The following is a 16,942-nucleotide window of genomic DNA, read 5'->3' as shown; positions in this document are numbered from 1 at the left end:
ATAACCTAAATGGGAAAAGAACTTCAAAAAGAATAGATACATACACCTCTATAACGGAATCACTTTGCATACACTTGAAACTAACACAGCAGTGTTAATCAATTGTACTACAAAAAAAACATTTTTTAAAAAAAATTCAGTATTTGTATAGTGCAATAAAGTGAAGTTCAATAAAACAAGGTATGCCTGTACTTGAAAGCAAACTGGACAATTTTTCATACGTGCTAAATGCTTCCTGGTCCAAATGGACCTTTTCTGCAAATGTTCAAATAAGAAATGTCATTCCGTTCTCCTGTCTACTCTGTGAGCTCATCGCTCACAGAAGTCAGGACACTGACAGTAAGAACCACCACCAGCAAGACAAGAATGTGGTCACAACTGCTCCAAGTCAGAACCGTTTGGCACCATCTCTAGACCTATCCTTACGGTACTGAAGGAGACACTGGGCCTTCTTGATGCCAGCACTGTAAGATAAGAGATTTTCTCCCAATCCCTCAGCTTCCTGTTTATACCAAACAGAACTCTGTCCAAACCTCTTATAAAGTTTCTCTGACTCAGTTAAGAAACCCTTGCTGCTGTATAGAGTTGAAACTATCTTCTGTTTGGCCTGCCGTAAACTTTGTAGAGTCCCTGCTGTTCTTGGTGACTGACCAGTCCAGCCTTCTTTTGTACCAGTCTTCAAGCCTGTCCCCACTCAGTCTGTGCCCTTGCAGATCGGAGACTGACCTCAGGGGACCAACTAGTCCTTGCCTGCTTTACTCTCCTCCTCTACAACTGGACTGCACAGTCAGTGAAATGAACCATCATTTTCATTCAGGATAATGACACAGATGGCCACTCTCTGAAAGGCACAGGTCCAATGTGTTGCTGCAGCAGGAAATTTAGGCACCATCAGCAATATTTTGTGAACAAAAACAGAAGTCAATATAACGGCCTCACCCAAAAGCATGGTGAAGTTACTTCACAGGGGAGCAATGGCAACAGACATCCATTACCTTGGAGGTGGACAAACGGACAACCCACACATCCCTTGGATACCAATCAGAAAGTCTTGGGGAAGGAGGCTCCATTGTGGGTTGTGCCTGACACGTCTCTGAATGGGGAGGGGTGGCGGGGAGGCAGACAAAATTCTAAGCACCACTGCCAGGGTTTCTCTTGGAGCATTCACCCAGGAAAAGACTCAAAAGCAAGAGCAGTGCATGATCTCCACGGAAGAGAACAAGTCAGAGATGGATCCAAACGCTAAGAGGCACGACCCTGTGGTTCTAGGTCATCTCATTCCCTCTCTGCATTCCCGAGTTTGTCCGCATTAGCACTTACTCCTCAGAACAGACCATTCTGTGCAGGTGCAGAGACTTCACCATGCAATCAAGTCCTCTTGTGGACAGTTCACTTGTCTGCCCCGAGAACGAGGGCTTGGGCCCCACTGTAGATGCACGTCCACACTCACCTGCAGCTTGCCTGTGTAGCCTGGCCTCTCTCTCTATGCTGAAAGGGTCTTTGGGAGCTTCAAGGAGGTCCCAGGACGGCCACACGGAAGCTCCTGGCCATCTCTTTGATGCACTGGTTGGGGAGGGAGTGACTGCAGCCAGAGCAGCTTGCTCTTGGTCCATCCGGGACCCAACCCCCATCTTTAAAGGGTCTCTGGGGCCACCCCCCGTCAGAGACAGGAAGGGCAGGGGAGGGGAAATTCGGAGGCTTGACTAGGGAAGGAAAAAAGAAGACAGAGGTTTTTAAATGACAGGTGTTATAAAAGTAGTAATTACACTATAGAAATTATGAAAAATACCATTCAGTATTTGATATATTTTCTTTTAGACTTTCTTCCTATGCATTTTTAAGAGCAGCTGCTCTTATATAATTTAAATAAATTTTTTTTCTCCCCAATTCAGTTTTTTCCTTCATACTGCCAATCTTCATAACAATTTTTAGTTAATTTATGATATTCTTTTTAGGGAACAAGTTACACTTCACTGACCTATTCTACCTACTGCTAAACATTTAGATACTTCACAGGTTTTCAGGATTATAAATAAAAACTTTAAGGTGTAGCTTCTTCTTATTTTGTGTCTTCTCTGGTCACATTCCTAGACATAAGATATCAAAATGCTTTCTATGAGGGTTCTGTGTTCTGTCAAAAGTGTGTGAGAACACAAGTTTCACTACACACTTTGTGTCAAGGCTTTAAATTCTACTAATTTAAGTGGGTAAAAATATACCACATTATCAAGATATAAACTGAAATAATTACTCAATAAAGTATCTCCTGTAAGTTGAAATACTGCCTCTATTTCCTCTTCTTTGAGTTGTCTGTCCATATCCCTTCATCAATCAACCTTTGGGGCAGGGATCTGAGAAAATTCTTTAAACAAAAATCTCCAAGTATCAATATTAAAGCTGGTTACCAGGCAGATTCCTAAGCCTGAGTCCCATCTAAAGCAACGAACAGAATTAGGAGCAACTCATCTAATTCCACTTTGTGAAGTGAAAGTCGCTCAGTCATGTCCAACTCTTTGTGACCGCATGGACTATACAGTCCATGGAATTCTCCAGGCCTGAATACTGGAGTGGGTAGCCTTTCCCTTCTCGAGCGGATCTTCCCAACCCAGGGATCGAACCCAGGTCTCCCACATTGCAGGCGGATTCTTTACCAGCTGAGCCACAAGGGAAGCCCAATCTTTATAGGGGAATAAACTGCAGCCAGATTCAAGGGACCTGCTTGTGGTCACCATTTAGGGACACCCTTAGAGAACAAGTTACACTTCAGAATCCCACCAGGACTCCCCTATTTACTCTTGAATCTGTTTCCTAACAGCTCTTGGAATAACTGGTGAAGAGGCCTCAGCTCAAGTTCCGAGTGCGCTGCTCACTGGGAGGAGTGGGGACACAGGGCACCCTTTGTTCTGCTGAGGTTCAGAAGTCCTAGTGCCTCCCATCGCCCCACCTCGCAGCCTGCACCCCACCTGCTCAAGCTCACCTGCCCTTCCCACCGACCCCCCAGGAAGCTACATACAATCAAATCTGAGAGATGATCTGATCCTGAGCTGAAGCCACTGGTGTCCGAGTCAGAAGGGCTGCTAGAGCGAGAGTCCAGGATGGGCCGGGTGTCCAGGCGTGGTCCTCTAATGGAGGGTGCTGGAAATTTGTCCACCAAGTCAGATCCAAGTGGGTCCAGAGGCAGGAAGCTCAAGGGGGGCTTTCCCAAAACATTGCCCAGTGGGTTATGGAGCATGCTCAGTACTAGGAAGAGGGAGGGAAAAAAATCTCATGACCTCTTAGTTTTCTTCCCAGATAAGAACTTTCTCTTTACACCCATAGCAAGACACACCAAGGCACGACCACCAAAAGCATGAAAGAACCACAGTGACAAGCGTAACAAGCAGATGTACACCTAGGGTATCTAATGAGAGGCAGGAATAGGATGGCTTTCTGAAGACCCAAGTCCCTGGGTCAGTAACATTTGGGACACTCTGTGCTTCTTGGGGGGCCCTCGTGACAGCCACTACCAATGTCTGGATACACATGCCCATGTCATCACAGGAGACACCATCAGCACAGTTAGGAAGCCCAAAACATACTCCTTCCTTGCTGCCTGCCAACGTGTCTATCAGAAGAACATCCCTCCACAAACACTACGCAGCTAAAACACAGAATTCCATGCCATGCCCCAGAAGTCCGGCAGAGCATGAGCATCCACCTCATCTCAGAGGCTCCTGTGTGCAGAATTCCAGCCCATGCAGATTCTCTCCTAGACAACCCTGGACTTCAAACATTTAGGATGGAAGCAGTGACACTGTGGTTAAGCTGCTCTGGCTGACAGCAATCCTGGCTGAGCCTGATACCACCTTCATACAGTTGCCTGCTCTGGGAAGCTCTGAGTCTCCATTTTCTCATGGCATCTTGGGTGGAATACCAACTGCTTCATAATATGGTCAGGAGGGGTCAGTAATTAAGATAGCAGATGGAAAGCACTCAGCACAGCATAGCCCAGTGCACAATAAATATTTAAATATTAAACATCAAAAAAAGAGTGACTCCGAGGCCAGGAGAGATAAGAGAGGTAAAGTGGATAGCAGAAGACAGCAGCATTTTCCCACACTTGGCCCTTGGGAAAAAGGAATCCAAAGCAAAGCAAAACACCCTTTTATCCACTAAGAGGGGGTGGGGGAGTGGGAGAGGGCTTTGGCCATAGAGGTACGGTGGCACTGACGTTAGAAAGAAGCCTCGTTACTCTGATTTTTTTATTTTCATCTGCAGAAAGGGGAACACACTCCCCTCAAAAAGGCTATGAAGTGAAACCAAAATAACGTGTTTACGTGTGAAACTGTTCAATACACGGTGGCTGTGAGTGGTTCCGCCTCACAATTAGTCACGAGTAATTGAGTGAGACACAGGTCACCTGAGCTGGTTTCCTCTTGGGGTACAAGTCAGTCTGAGTGTCTGGCTGGGGCTGTAGTGGGTCTCGGGAGGGACGAATAAACCTCTCCAAGCATGAAATCAAAGTGAAAGCATGCTTCCAGGGTACACCATTCACCATGGAGCATTTGAACAGGATCAGATAGGCCTGCTCCACCCTCAGCCAACCACGCGTCCCTCTCAGATTGAGAGAGGTAGTGTATCCTTACCTTGATCCACAGAGAGAGAGGATCAAGAGAAGGCAGCGTATCCTTAACTCTTTTTTTTTTTAAATGCAGGGAACGGTCTTGGATGTGTTTATTTATTTTATTGTATTTATCCTTAATTTTTAAAGAAACTGTCCTACCGTTCTCCAAAGCAGACACACCAATTCACCTTCCCACCAGGACGGGGGAGAATCAGTCCCTCCACATGCTGGCCAACACTCAGGAGGGCTGGAAGCCAGTCTAATATGTGTGTGGGTTGGGGAGTTTATTACTTAAAGACTTCATTTTTTAACGAAACATTCTTTTAACCAGTTTCCTGAACACAAGCACTTAACTGCATACTGAAACCAAGTGTCTCTCACGCTTGAATTCTGACACCCATCAGAAATTATCTCTGTCAAGTTTCTCAAATAAGCCTGACAAAGCCCTGTCTCAATGACACACAAAGTCCAGGCCCCTGAAATTCATGCTGAGAGGGTAGGGGGATGGGTGGTGTGAAGATTTATTCCAGGCTCTTCCTGGGAGCTGCAAGATGTGGCAAAAAACAAACAAAAAACACTGTGAAAACTGACGGTTCTCTGACAATACAGATCACGTGTATTGGTCTTAAAAGTGGTACCATTGCCCTGAAGGGCCTCATCTTTCTTCACATTTTACAGAAACAAGTTTATGGTGGTGAATGAAGAGGTAACAATCAAATCTTAGAGAGCTTTGAAAGCCAGGTTAGGGCATTCAGACTTTATCCTGAGGGAGGGTGGAGACACGCTACAGCTCCTGTGGGCACAAGCCAAGGGGGCTGACCAGGGACCATGGGAAGACGGGGCTGGCAGTCAGCACCCGGCTGAGGCCGAAGGTCAAGTCAGACATGAGTGGCTCGCACAGGCAGTGTCAGGAACCTGCGTAGACACGGGGCTGTGGGGTCTTTCCAAAGAGAATGTGGAGGAGGAAATGCGTCCAACGATGGGCTGATGGATCAGCCACAGACAGGATGGAAGACACGGTCATGTGTCACAGGTGAACGACACTGGAGGCCAATGGAGAACCAGCAGAGGTCACGTGTTGTCAGCTACCAGAGCAGTGAGGGGCAGATGGGAGAGACATGGTAAGTAAGGGGACCGAGAATCGAGGACGAGGACGGTGCCGTCAGCCTGTGTGATCACAGGTGGCTGAGGTGGGGTGGAGGCTACATTGCTGGACAGCATCCTTAAACAGACCCACAGTGACAAGCAGGCCTGGGGTTAAAACGTTAACATGGACACTGAGCTCCTCAGAGAAGGTAAAGGACTGGGGAACCGGTAAGAAGAACAGAAAGAATGACTGAGGGAGACGAGGCGTGGGGGAGAAGCTCCCACCCAAGAAAACATCATCCTGAAGGGAAAAACCATCCATCCATCCCCCAGGGACAAACAAGATAAAGGGCAGTTTGTTGATCTCAGAAAAGGGTGGCACCGCAGAGCGCTCCAAGAGTTGTCGAGGGAAAAACGGCATGAAGCAGGATGCAGGAAAATACTTAAGGAGATGTCAGGCCCAAATGACTTGTGTCTGGGGGCACCGAGGATGACAAATATGGACTATGGTGACTGTCTTCACCCAACATTTTAAATAAGGTGTATTTGAAAGCAATGTGCGTGCCAGTGTAGACCACATTTCTCATTCATGTTAATCTGTGTTCACGACTGTACTGATGCATCTAATAGTCACAAACCCATCCACCTCAACTAGCTTACAAATATTTTTGACATGCTCACAAAGATATCTTGAGGCTTTATCAAATTCCTGTGTCAAAGCTAGAGATTGTGTCTGTAACACTCCAACTGGATAATAAGCCTTTCTAAGAAGAAAATGGCATGACAACCAATGGCCACTAATGAACTCCACTTCCTTAAGGGCTCAGAGTTCATGGTCAAATTATCTGTTCGACAATCTGGACCAGGTACAAGGAAGCTCCGACCACTCACTAACAGCAGCTTCCACTTGCTGTACATCTAGGATATTCCAGATACCAAGTCAGAACCACTTCAGATAAATACTCTGAAGCTGAATCCTAAGAACTGGGTATTATTACCCCATCTTAACAGAAGGAAACCAAGGCTCAAAGGTTAAGTGTTTATAGTGAGTTTGTCAGGTAGTGAGTGACAGAGTGGGACTCAATCCTTTCTGATTCTTTGCTTTATCCTCTGCAACACACCATTCACTACTTTTTTTTTTTTTTTTAAATACTCAGGACTTTACATCTTTTGGTCTTGACACTTCTCTCTTTTGTTCAAATTCCTTTAAGACCAACTACAGATAAGCTATCTCTGGATTCCAGAGGTCAGTACCTTGGGATCTAAATCATCCAAGTCTTAAAACTTCTCTAGGACCTTGCTGCTGTAGGAACTTATTAAAAATGTATCCTGGGCCCCACTCCAGACCTACTGAATCAGAACCTGCATTTTAACACGATCCCCAGGAGATGTGTGTGCACATTAAAGTCTGAGAAGCACTAATCTAGAAAAACCCAAGGCTTGCTACTTCAAGCTTCTAATCAGTTCCCCTTTACCACACCCCTAAACCTTTCCTAAGTAATTCTTTGCTTGACTTAAAAACCTGTGGGTTATTAAAATACAGCTTTTACAGCACAACAGCAGCTGACACCCAGGAGGAAAAAAGAAAGCAAGGTGGCCGCACACTGACGACCCAGCGAGCCTGATCTCTCAGACCCCCCTGCCTGCCGCCCGCGCTATGGGGGAGGAAAGAGAGGGAGAGAGGCCTAACCAGGGACAAATAAAGGGTCTTAAAAAGACTGGCATGGATTGTGGTAATAGTTTCAGGAAATGTGACAGCCAGGAACAAGCTGAACATTGTGAGAAACATTCAAGACGAGAACTCGCTAAGCTCACACCCTCATATGGAGCGAATACAAAGAGAGCCTGGGCCTAATGCTTCAGGGAGACAACTGCTAAGAGACAAGGAAGAGAAACATGCTGTGTGGACACTATGGGCCACTGGGCAAAACTGGAATGTGGGCAGTGAGAGCGTGGGTTTAACGAGAGTGCTCTCTTCAACTGTAAGTTGACTGACGTCCGCAGCTTCTGCTGTATGTCAATGTATGTTGGAACATCTCTAGTCCTTATGGTACAGAAAGAAATTATATAAAGAGATATAAAGAGAGAGAAGTGCAAATGAGGTAAATGTCAACAACAGGAGAATCTGAATAAAAGAATTTTGTATAATTTTTGTACTTGTGACCTTCTGTAAATTTGAAATTTCCAAACAAACAAAAAAAAACTTTTTAATGACAGGAAGGAAAATTAATCAATTCTCATTTGCCTTTCTTCATCTTTTTCAAGGCAACTGATCTGACCAGAAAAGGGAAATCAAGCACAACTAATTGGGACTAGAATCCCAAGGGGAAAATGGCAACTGAGTACCTCTGGAGCCTCTGCCTGTAAGAAAGATCTTCTTTTAAACTAGCTTTTTAAAGGGTCAAAGACACTTGTATGGCTATTTGCAGGCACACACGGGTACAGAGTTCTGCCTTCTCTACCAAGCACACCAAAGGCCCATCTTTACCACTCATTCCAGTAGAGATCAGTCAACATCTGGCAGAAAGCAGGTGATCAACGCTTGCTGAACAGCACTGCAAGAAAGGCAGGATTGTATCCCCAGGAGCAGTGTGCTCACTGAGGCTATGCCCTTTCCTATCAAGGTTACTCAATTTAAGGACACAGTGCTGCCTGAGATACAATTTGGAATTAGAGGAAAAAACCTTACTTAGTTCATCCTGACCCTGCCCATCACCAAAACAGAGGTTGAGAGGAGAACAGTTACTTGACATATATCAAAGTTGTGACAGTATTCCTTCTACTAGTTTCAAATACTTTCTCCAAAGAGAATTAAACACATACAGATACAGGTTGAAGAGGGTCAGTCTCCCAGGGATCCTCACAGCCACTGAAAAAACACTTCTACACTGAGAAACAAGAATCAGGGAAGAGCCCCCACTGAACATTATACCAGCCACACAGGCAAACGGGAGGGGGCAGTGCTAATCAGATAAACATATAAGATCAGCATGTACCAGAATTAACACACCTCGTCCTGTCAGCACCTCCACACATCAGATTCCTGCAAATACTAAACTGGAAGGGGCCAAGAATAGAGGAGTGTGATTAGAAGATACGAGGAAGACAAGAAAACCTATTATCAAGAGGCAAGGATTTTCTAGGGCGTTTGATATTTCCTTCCACCCACAGAAGGAGCCAAGTTTCCAGAAACTGTCACTCATGGTCCGATGCTCTATGGTGGCCTGACTGTTGTCTTTAGCCCAATCTCACAAAGGACCTGGCCAGACAGTTCTCTGAGCATCTACAGATCAAAGGGAGGAGAGCAGCAGAGACATTGGGCTCCTCAGGGAGGTTGCACTTCACCTCGGCCCATGAGACCACATCTCTCCTCTACAAGGATGCTCAGCGAGCAGCACTGGTTCCCACCAGTCAGGAATCGAGATGGAAGGAGCCGGCATGTCTTCCTAACTTTAAGTATATAAAGTGTACCTACTGGAAAGGCACTCTCTTCAAGCCATACAACCTAAAATCCAGTGGAAGTGACAGGTCCCTTATGCTATAGGCCAGTGACTGATCTCGACCTCCACTCCCCATCACAGGGCAGAGCGCTTCATCAAGGTCAAATGTCGAATGTTAACCTAGATGGATTAAGGGTTGGGTAGGGAGTGTCCTATAGTCACCTTCCAGTGACTCTGACTTCTTTGCTCTGATCAAGGCCAAGGCCATGATCTCTGCTCTGTTCCTATCCTGACCTCTACAACTCGGGGAACACGGAAGTCTTGAGGTTTACCAGGTGTCCCCAGCCCTGGTGGCCAAGTGGATGGTGGATCCTCATTTTGCAAATGTGACTAAGGAGAACCGTGTGCTCTGCTGGAGCCAAGGACCCACCCCACGCGCACATTGGAAGGAATCTGCAGCGGCTACGGATGGCTCTCAGTGAAGTCACAGGGAGAGAGGACCTGGCAGAGGGTTCCAGCTCATTAGCACTACCTCATAGGGTACAGAGACCAAATCAGCAGTAGTATTTTTAGACTGATTGTTAACTTTCTCCACTTTCACCCTTCTGTGCCAGCTCCTGTAGGTTTTACAGCTGAGTCACGGCTAGAGTTTTCGGAAGCCTTCCCTGAGAACACAAAGGCATCAGAGTCTGACTGCGGCAACAGCCAGGCCACAGGGGTCCACACGGTCAGACACCGAGCCTGAGCTCAGCTCAGGAGAGCCCATTACAGCTGCGTGCCGCCTGTCTGACGGGAGAAGTCAGGAGAGACACCCGGACCAGGAGCCACTGTCTCTAGCCTGAGTCGTTCAGTCCTGTCTGACTCTTTGCGACCCCAAGGACTATACCCTGCCAGGCTTCTCTGTCCATGGGATTTCTCAGGCAAGAATACTAGAGTGGGTTGCCATTTCCTCCTCCAGGGGATCTTCCCGACCCAGGAATGCAACCCATGTCTCCTGCATTGGCAGGAAAATTCTTTACCACCGAGCCACCTGGGAAGATCCCTAGTCTGAGACACAAGGCCACATACCTGGAACCTTCTTCCCTATACCAACCCTTGGTTCTAGGCTGCTTGCTCAAAATCTACCTGAACGCACAGGAGGAAGGCAGGGAGAGCAGCATGCATTACAGACAGAAAGCTAACAGAATGCTCTTTTCCTGTGACCCCAACCCTGCAACTCCACATCACACCCCAGCCCAGGCAGTGCTCTTGTGAGTCTGAACTCCTTCCACCAACTCTGGGTCCCACAGGTCCAAGGTGGACCCAACACAGCCTTTCTCCCCAGTCTTAGTCACTGGACAAGTTTCATCACCTGAAGAAATGACCTGCTCGAGCCCCAGGTAAGGTCAGCAGTACCTGATCCCTGCACCCAAGCTCCTCCGCTTCCCTCTCCGCAGGGAAGTGTCCTGTTGTCACAGTGCTTCTCAGCCCCCTCCTCTCTGCTCTGAAAGTTACTCCTCAATAAACTACCTGACTCCACAGCAGAATTCATGGTCCAGAGTATGAGAGAAACCTTCTCTAAGGGCACCATCATGCCCTAAAAGCTACGGGGCTCAGAGATACTGATCGTTTGGCACCAGCTGTCCATCAGAATGGTCAGCGTAGGAGGCAGGAGAGAGACCTGGTCTGAACTCTGCAGTTCAAACGTGCCCAGAATTAACTCTGCACTCATCATGCATTCACCAGATGCCTGCTGAGACACCAGGACCAGGCACTGTGCACACACGGGAGACAGAGCGGAAGGACTGGACAGCCAGAGCACATGTGCGAACTCGCCCGGGCCCAGAAGGCCATGTTCCACAGCGAAGAACCCAACCCTGTTTTGAATGTTGCCTCAGAAAGGTTATTTGGAAGCAGAGCAGCAGCAGGAACAAATTGCTGAAGACTCCCCTCTCACCCCAGGCTCAATCGGCCTGCAGACAGTGGGGAGCCTGCAAGTTCTCCAGCACAGGGAACATGCTCTTCACCAGTGAGCAGCCGGGACAGAAACCAAGGAGGGTGAACAAGCTAACCCCAAGGACTTCTAAGGAGAGTGGGTGGGAACAGGACGTGTCCTTTGGCACCCTCAGACTGAGCATCTAGTCAGCCCACTGGGCTTCTGCACAAGACATTTGTTAGGAGCCCTTATTTCCAGGTCCCGTGAAGTAGGTTCTCAGTCACCCCACTTCCTGCTGAGTAATGCTGCGTGCAGAAGAGTCACTGGGGGAAGGCAGGGAGACCGACACATCAGGTGCACAGCTGCCGGGCTGAGACTCAGGGTTAAGAGGGAGTCAGAACCATCTGCCTCATGCCCTGGCCTTGGAGACCCCTGCAAAGGAGACCTCATGGCCAAACAGCCCTGGAGTTGTACACAGAGACAACCCACTGAGAGTCTTCCTGGTCAAGAGTTTGGGCTCTGCCCACAGGAGCCAAGTGGGAGAGAAAGCACAAGAGGCTTGGGATCAAAGAAACCCAAGTTCAAATTCTGGTAGCTGTGTCGCTTTTGACATTCCACAAGCTCTGTGAGTGTTACTCCCTCATCTTTGAGACGGGAACAATAATAGTACCCATTTTACTGGACTGTGAAAGCATTAAAGCCACGTGACACACTTCACATAGGAAATAGTCGTTAAATGGTGATTAGTCACTCTCTCCCCATTCGAGGACATTAAGGATCAGGGACTTCAAGGCCCTCCTGTTCCATTACAGGACTTAAGACACTGCAAGCAGGACACGTCACTGGGGTCACTTCTAACGTTCATCTTGCCCTCATGGGCAGGAAGGCTTCCTTCCCAGCCTGAATTTAGGCTGCAAGGGTAGGCACAGTCTGGAAGGGAGGTGCCTCACAGAGCACCACACCCCAACCAATGCTAGCCTTGCAGGCACAATGCTCAAAAACAGATTCCACCCCAGGGTCTTCCTGCAGGTCCCCCAGGCCAAGGAAACCCAGAAGGCAGAAGGACTCCAGTCCCCAGAGACAGGTCCCCATGGAAGAATCCAATGAAATGTTGCCCCAATGCCAAAAAATTTCTTAGGGGAGAAAATGGAGCCCTGGGCAGAGCAGCTGTCATGCTGTATCCGGTATAGTCCCATCTCTTTCTCCACAATAGTCAAGGGCATTTTTAAGGGAAACAATCTTATCACTGGTGCACCTTCAGTGCCTAACACAGTGCCTGGCACACAGCCAGTGCTCAGTATGTGCTGAATGAATTTAGCCAGGATTTCTCCGGCAAGAGCCCTGCTACCTCCAACCTTGCCTCCTACATGCTGCTCAGAACCTGAGAGTTGTAGAAAATGGTCAGATGTGAGCCAACAGCCACATGGGGCAATATATCACCCAGCAGAGCCCAAGGAAGAAGCCTGCACCGTGTGCTCCTCACAGAAACAGCAAGGTACCAGGCTGTCTGCAAGGACGACTCCCCGACTGTCCAGAGCTACTGAAATGCCTCCTCCCTCCCTGGAGAAACTGAACTGGCTGCTCTTCAGATGGGAAGGCAGTGTAGGCACTGGAATGTGGGCTGCATGTTCCCGCATCGCTGGCAAGGGTGCAGCTGGCTGGTGGGAGGGCTGCATCCCACTCCAGGAGGCAGTACCCTAATGTGGGCTTTCCAAGAAGGCTCAGGGAAAGAAGAGAGATGGCCATCACTCCAGCTCCCAAGTCCAAGGATAACATGGGGAACAGGGATGGGTGGGTGTGTCCTCAACCCTCAGAAAGGAAGACATCCCACACTAATCCTGCCCAGGGCCATTTAAATCGTACCACTGGGATAACCTTCTGGGTTCCCCACGGATGCTAGGGCCACAGAGTATAGGACCTCTCTGATGCAGAAAATCACGTAATATTTATAACTAAAGTGCTTGGGATGTGGGGAAGTAAATCCATCTCCACTTTAGAGACAAAGAGTTATGAGCACAGGCCTTTCAGGTGGGTTGCTGGGGAAGCCGAGGAAATTGTGGCTGGACACAAGCTTTTTTTTTTTTCCAGTCTGATTTCAGAATGACTTTCAGACCAACCTCTCCAAGCCCCAAGTTGGCCTCTCTTGCATTTCTACGTGCTATAATGCATTCCAGAAGGGCCCCTGTAGCTAAAAGAAGCCAGAGCCAAGGAAGGGCCACACCCAATGTGAGACCAGGGAAGGACGGTGCCCTGGTCAGACACTGGTCACTTCCTGTGCAGTGGGCTCTTTAGTCTTCTGTTCAGAGTCAGTAGTGAGGGTGGGGAGAAGGTCAGATTCACATGCCCCCCCACCCTGCAGGCAGCTTCAGGGTACCAATGTGAAACAAACTACCACGGCCTCAAAGCCGAGATATCCAGGCATGGGACACCAAACAGTGACACCACACTTCCCAGTCCAGGGAAAATCCTGAGTCAGCTAAAGGCTAGTACTTCAAGAAATTCTACCTTAACCCAGAGGTAGTTACTTAAGGTAAAGCTCTTCCTCACCTGAGAGAAAAAAAAAAAATCCAGCCTCTACCAACCCACCCCCTCAATCAAATGGGATTTACCAAAACAACTGGGCACTGAAATGCCAACAGACACAACAGTCCTAGGCTCTGCAAAGCATTCTAAAAAAAGACCTGCGCCAAACAGGGTGGAGGCCAGAGGAACCTTGCTGCCAGGTTCTGGAGCAGGGGTGGCTGGGGGGAACAGCAGGCTCCGTGAACCCCACTGTCAGCACCAATGGTAAATGGCTGCCCCCACCCTCGCTTTCCATCATTTAAAGTACCTGCTGCCAAGATGCTCCTTATTAAGGTGTAACTCACATAAAGCAAAATATTTAAGATTTTATGTATAGTTACAGTTATTTCTTAAGTTCACATTTCTTCGTGAATGCTCCAGGATTTGCGTCTGGCCAACCCACCCGCTTAACCCATGAGAGGGAAATTAATGGGCAGTGGGAAGGTCTGAGCAGAAGCAGTTAGATGGGTTGCCAAGAAGCCCCCTTCAATCCGTCCTCATCGAATCCTTCCAGGACGACAAGGGACCCTAAGGGGAATGGCTCTTCCTTCATTCACTTGGTCACCCTTAACACAAAGAAAAAAAGAAAGAAAAAAGGCCTCCATAGCTGAGAGTTACTCCACCCGGCTCACCCTGCCTACCCCCTTTTCCAGGATCAATGCTCACAGCCTTACGTGAAGCCAATTCCAATACCCTAGGATTACCCAGCCTCACTTATGGCTAAGATTCTTCCCTCGCCATGATTCAGGACCACCCATCCTTTACACAGAGCTCCCTAGTTTTAAAAGCCACTGGGAAATAGAATCTGGACATCCAGTCATCAGCCCCTAAAGTCCCCTCCCCCACCTAAAAGTGTTTTGCTTCATCATCTCCAAGGCAGGCCTGGGCACTAGGGGGTTCGCTGGATCTTTTCTGCATAAGGCTATCACCTTGGGGACCCTTCTCAGGGCCACTTCAGGTACAGACTAACAACTCCAGGGAATTTATCAGGGTAAGTGGGAAAGCGGTGCCTGCCTTTACGAGCCACCATCTGTCCTGCCACACTCAGAGCCAGCATTTCCATCTTTTGCAAAACAGCTCCATGTTGTATGGGGGGGGGCGGTGGGGGATGCAAAGGGGAAGAGAACAACTGTTGCTGTGGATATCCTTGCTCCACACCCCATGCGCCCCCTCCCCCTGCCGGCTCATCTTCCGGCACTCACCCGAGTGTGTGCTGCTCTGGGCTGAGGAGTCTGAGTCCTGGGTGCTCCAGGGTCGGTCCCAGCCTGTGAGGCTCAGGGACTGCAGGCCAAGGCACAAGTCATTTGCATCTGGGAGGCCACGGGAAGAATCTTGCGCAGAGGTGGGGAAAAGCATCCTGCTTGTGACTGTTTCTTCTGAGTCGTGGAAGTCTGCTTTGGACAGGAAAACAGCAGAAGCCCAGAGTTAAGGGCTGTTTCCCCAGGATTATCAACAATAAATAATATTAAGAATAGTTTCCTCAGGCTCGAAGACTAGACATCCAAGCTGGCCGGATGCTGCAGCCACTGCCTCTGCACTTTTGGGGGTGTTAAAGCAGGAGCGGCTGCCATACAGCCCCCTCCCCACACACACACCCCTATCCCGTCTGCATTACAGACTGGGCCAGCATGTGATCAGGCTGCTGATGCTCCCCGCTGCCAGTGACATCAGCCGGCTGAGCCGTGCAATGGAGAGCGGCATCACCCCTCAGAGAGCGGGGAGGAGCAGGGGACGGCAGGGAGGGGACTTGCCTCCCAGGGAAGAGACAGCACAACAGCCGCTGGGAACAGTCCGGGTGCAGTGCTGGTAAGTCTGGCTGCGAGGCAGCGCCCTCCGGTCTCCAGCAATGGTGGCCAAGCGGCCCGAGGCACGACTGAAGTCCTCTCTGCTGACAGCGGAGCCAAAGCAGCAGGCTGCCTGCTCGGCCAGCTCTGCCCTCCTGCCCCTCCCTCCCCTCCCTCTGCTCTCCGCCCCCAAACCCAAAAACACTCTAGTCCTGGACTCTCTCCAGCTGCTTGCTCAAGCCCTGGTTTTGCAGCCCGATGCAAAGCTTCACAATTCTGCTAGCAAAAATCTGTGTGCTCCAAGTGGCCCCTGAGCCCTACCCTGACACAGCAGTGTTTACTGCCAGGGGTGGGACAGGTTTCAGAAAACACAGCTCGCTGGGATCCTGGGGAACGACACCTGGTGCTCCAGGCTTGTCAGCAGCAGCTGATCACCAAGAAAGGGGTCAGTTTCAGCAGGGGGCAGGGGAGTCACTGGGCCACCCAAATGCCAGTAAGACCTGTCCTGACAAGGATGTGCTCGGTCGCTCAGTCGTGTCCAACTCTTTGGGACCCCATGGACTGTAGCCTGCCAGGCACCTCTGTCCACAGCAATTCTCCAGGTAAGAATTCTGGAGTAGGTTGCCATGCCCTTCTCCAGGGGATCTTCCCAACCCAGGGACTGAACCCAGGTCTCCCGCATTGCAGGCAAATTCTTTACCATCTGAGCCACCACGGAAGCCCCCTGACTAGGATACTTACTCCTTGTTCCCAGGTTCCCTCACTTCAAAACGGTGGGCATCAATCTCATAGCAGGACCAGCTCCCCCTCCTGCAACTGCATGCGCAGACTAGGAAACACTCCCCTCACAGAAGTCTGATCGTGATCAGACCAAAACAGAAGAAGCAATCTCGGAGGCAGTATGTGCCTTGTCAGAAGCCCCAGGTTTAGGAGCTCACAGTCCCTGGCCCTGCTCCTCCAGAGCACACTGGCCACAGGAGGGGCCCTGGTGCCTCTCTCTGGCTACCCAGACCTTCTCTCCAGGCAGGGGAGTTGCTTGGGACCACAGCCCTATTCCCATGACCAGTCATAGCCCCAGCACCAAGTCCAGCTCTGCCCAGAACCTCTGGGACCTCTGCCACTTCCTATCTGCCAACGTACTCTTCTGTATCCGTCTCTTCCAACATGACCTACAGTCACAAGGCCTCATCCTTAGAAAGGAGGGTACAGCGAGGGTCCCGGCTACACGGCAAGCAGGCTGCTCGCACTGCCATGCTACAGCGAAAAGCAACCAGACACAGGAAGCATGCCCACCTGGGACCACCTGGGACAGGGTATAAGGTGGGCAGAGTGGGAGCTACTGCTGAACGGCTAGCCAGAGCCTCCAGAGTGTCCCCTTCTGTCTACAGGCGCTCAGGCACAGCCGAGAAGGGTAGAACGGCCAGTCTGTGGGAGGGACTCCTCCCCTCGGAGGGTTTTTTTTTTTTTAAAGAGCTTTGCTGCTGTGTCATCCATCCACGTTATTCCTGTCTGGCTGTAGATACTCTGCCTGCTCTAAACCTGTGTCTGTCAA

At 49.4% G+C, this 16,942-nt stretch overlaps 1 protein-coding gene across 3 annotated transcripts in view; it reads right to left on the bottom strand.

Moving 5' to 3' along the window:
• CPEB1 (cytoplasmic polyadenylation element binding protein 1) overlaps positions 1-16,942 on the bottom strand; it is a 114,619-nt gene that overhangs the window by 10,134 nt on the left and 87,543 nt on the right. For all 3 annotated transcript variants that reach the window (XM_088829602.1, XM_055417889.2, XM_088829603.1), the window contains 3 exons: positions 14,809-14,997; positions 3,014-3,240; positions 1,451-1,703 (listed from right to left, as the gene is read on the bottom strand). In XM_088829602.1, the coding sequence (XP_088685728.1) occupies positions 1,451-1,703; positions 3,014-3,240; positions 14,809-14,997 (669 nt within the window). The remainder of the gene's footprint in view (positions 1-1,450; positions 1,704-3,013; positions 3,241-14,808; positions 14,998-16,942) is intronic.

This window comes from Moschus berezovskii, chromosome 21 (assembly GCF_049115385.1).
Source record: "Moschus berezovskii isolate FMDL1 chromosome 21, NW_MosBer_1.0, whole genome shotgun sequence".
In the NCBI taxonomy this organism is placed as follows: domain Eukaryota; kingdom Metazoa; phylum Chordata; class Mammalia; order Artiodactyla; family Moschidae; genus Moschus; species Moschus berezovskii.
Note: the sequence above shows the minus strand (reverse complement) of the source record. Positions and strands in the feature narration are given on the sequence as shown.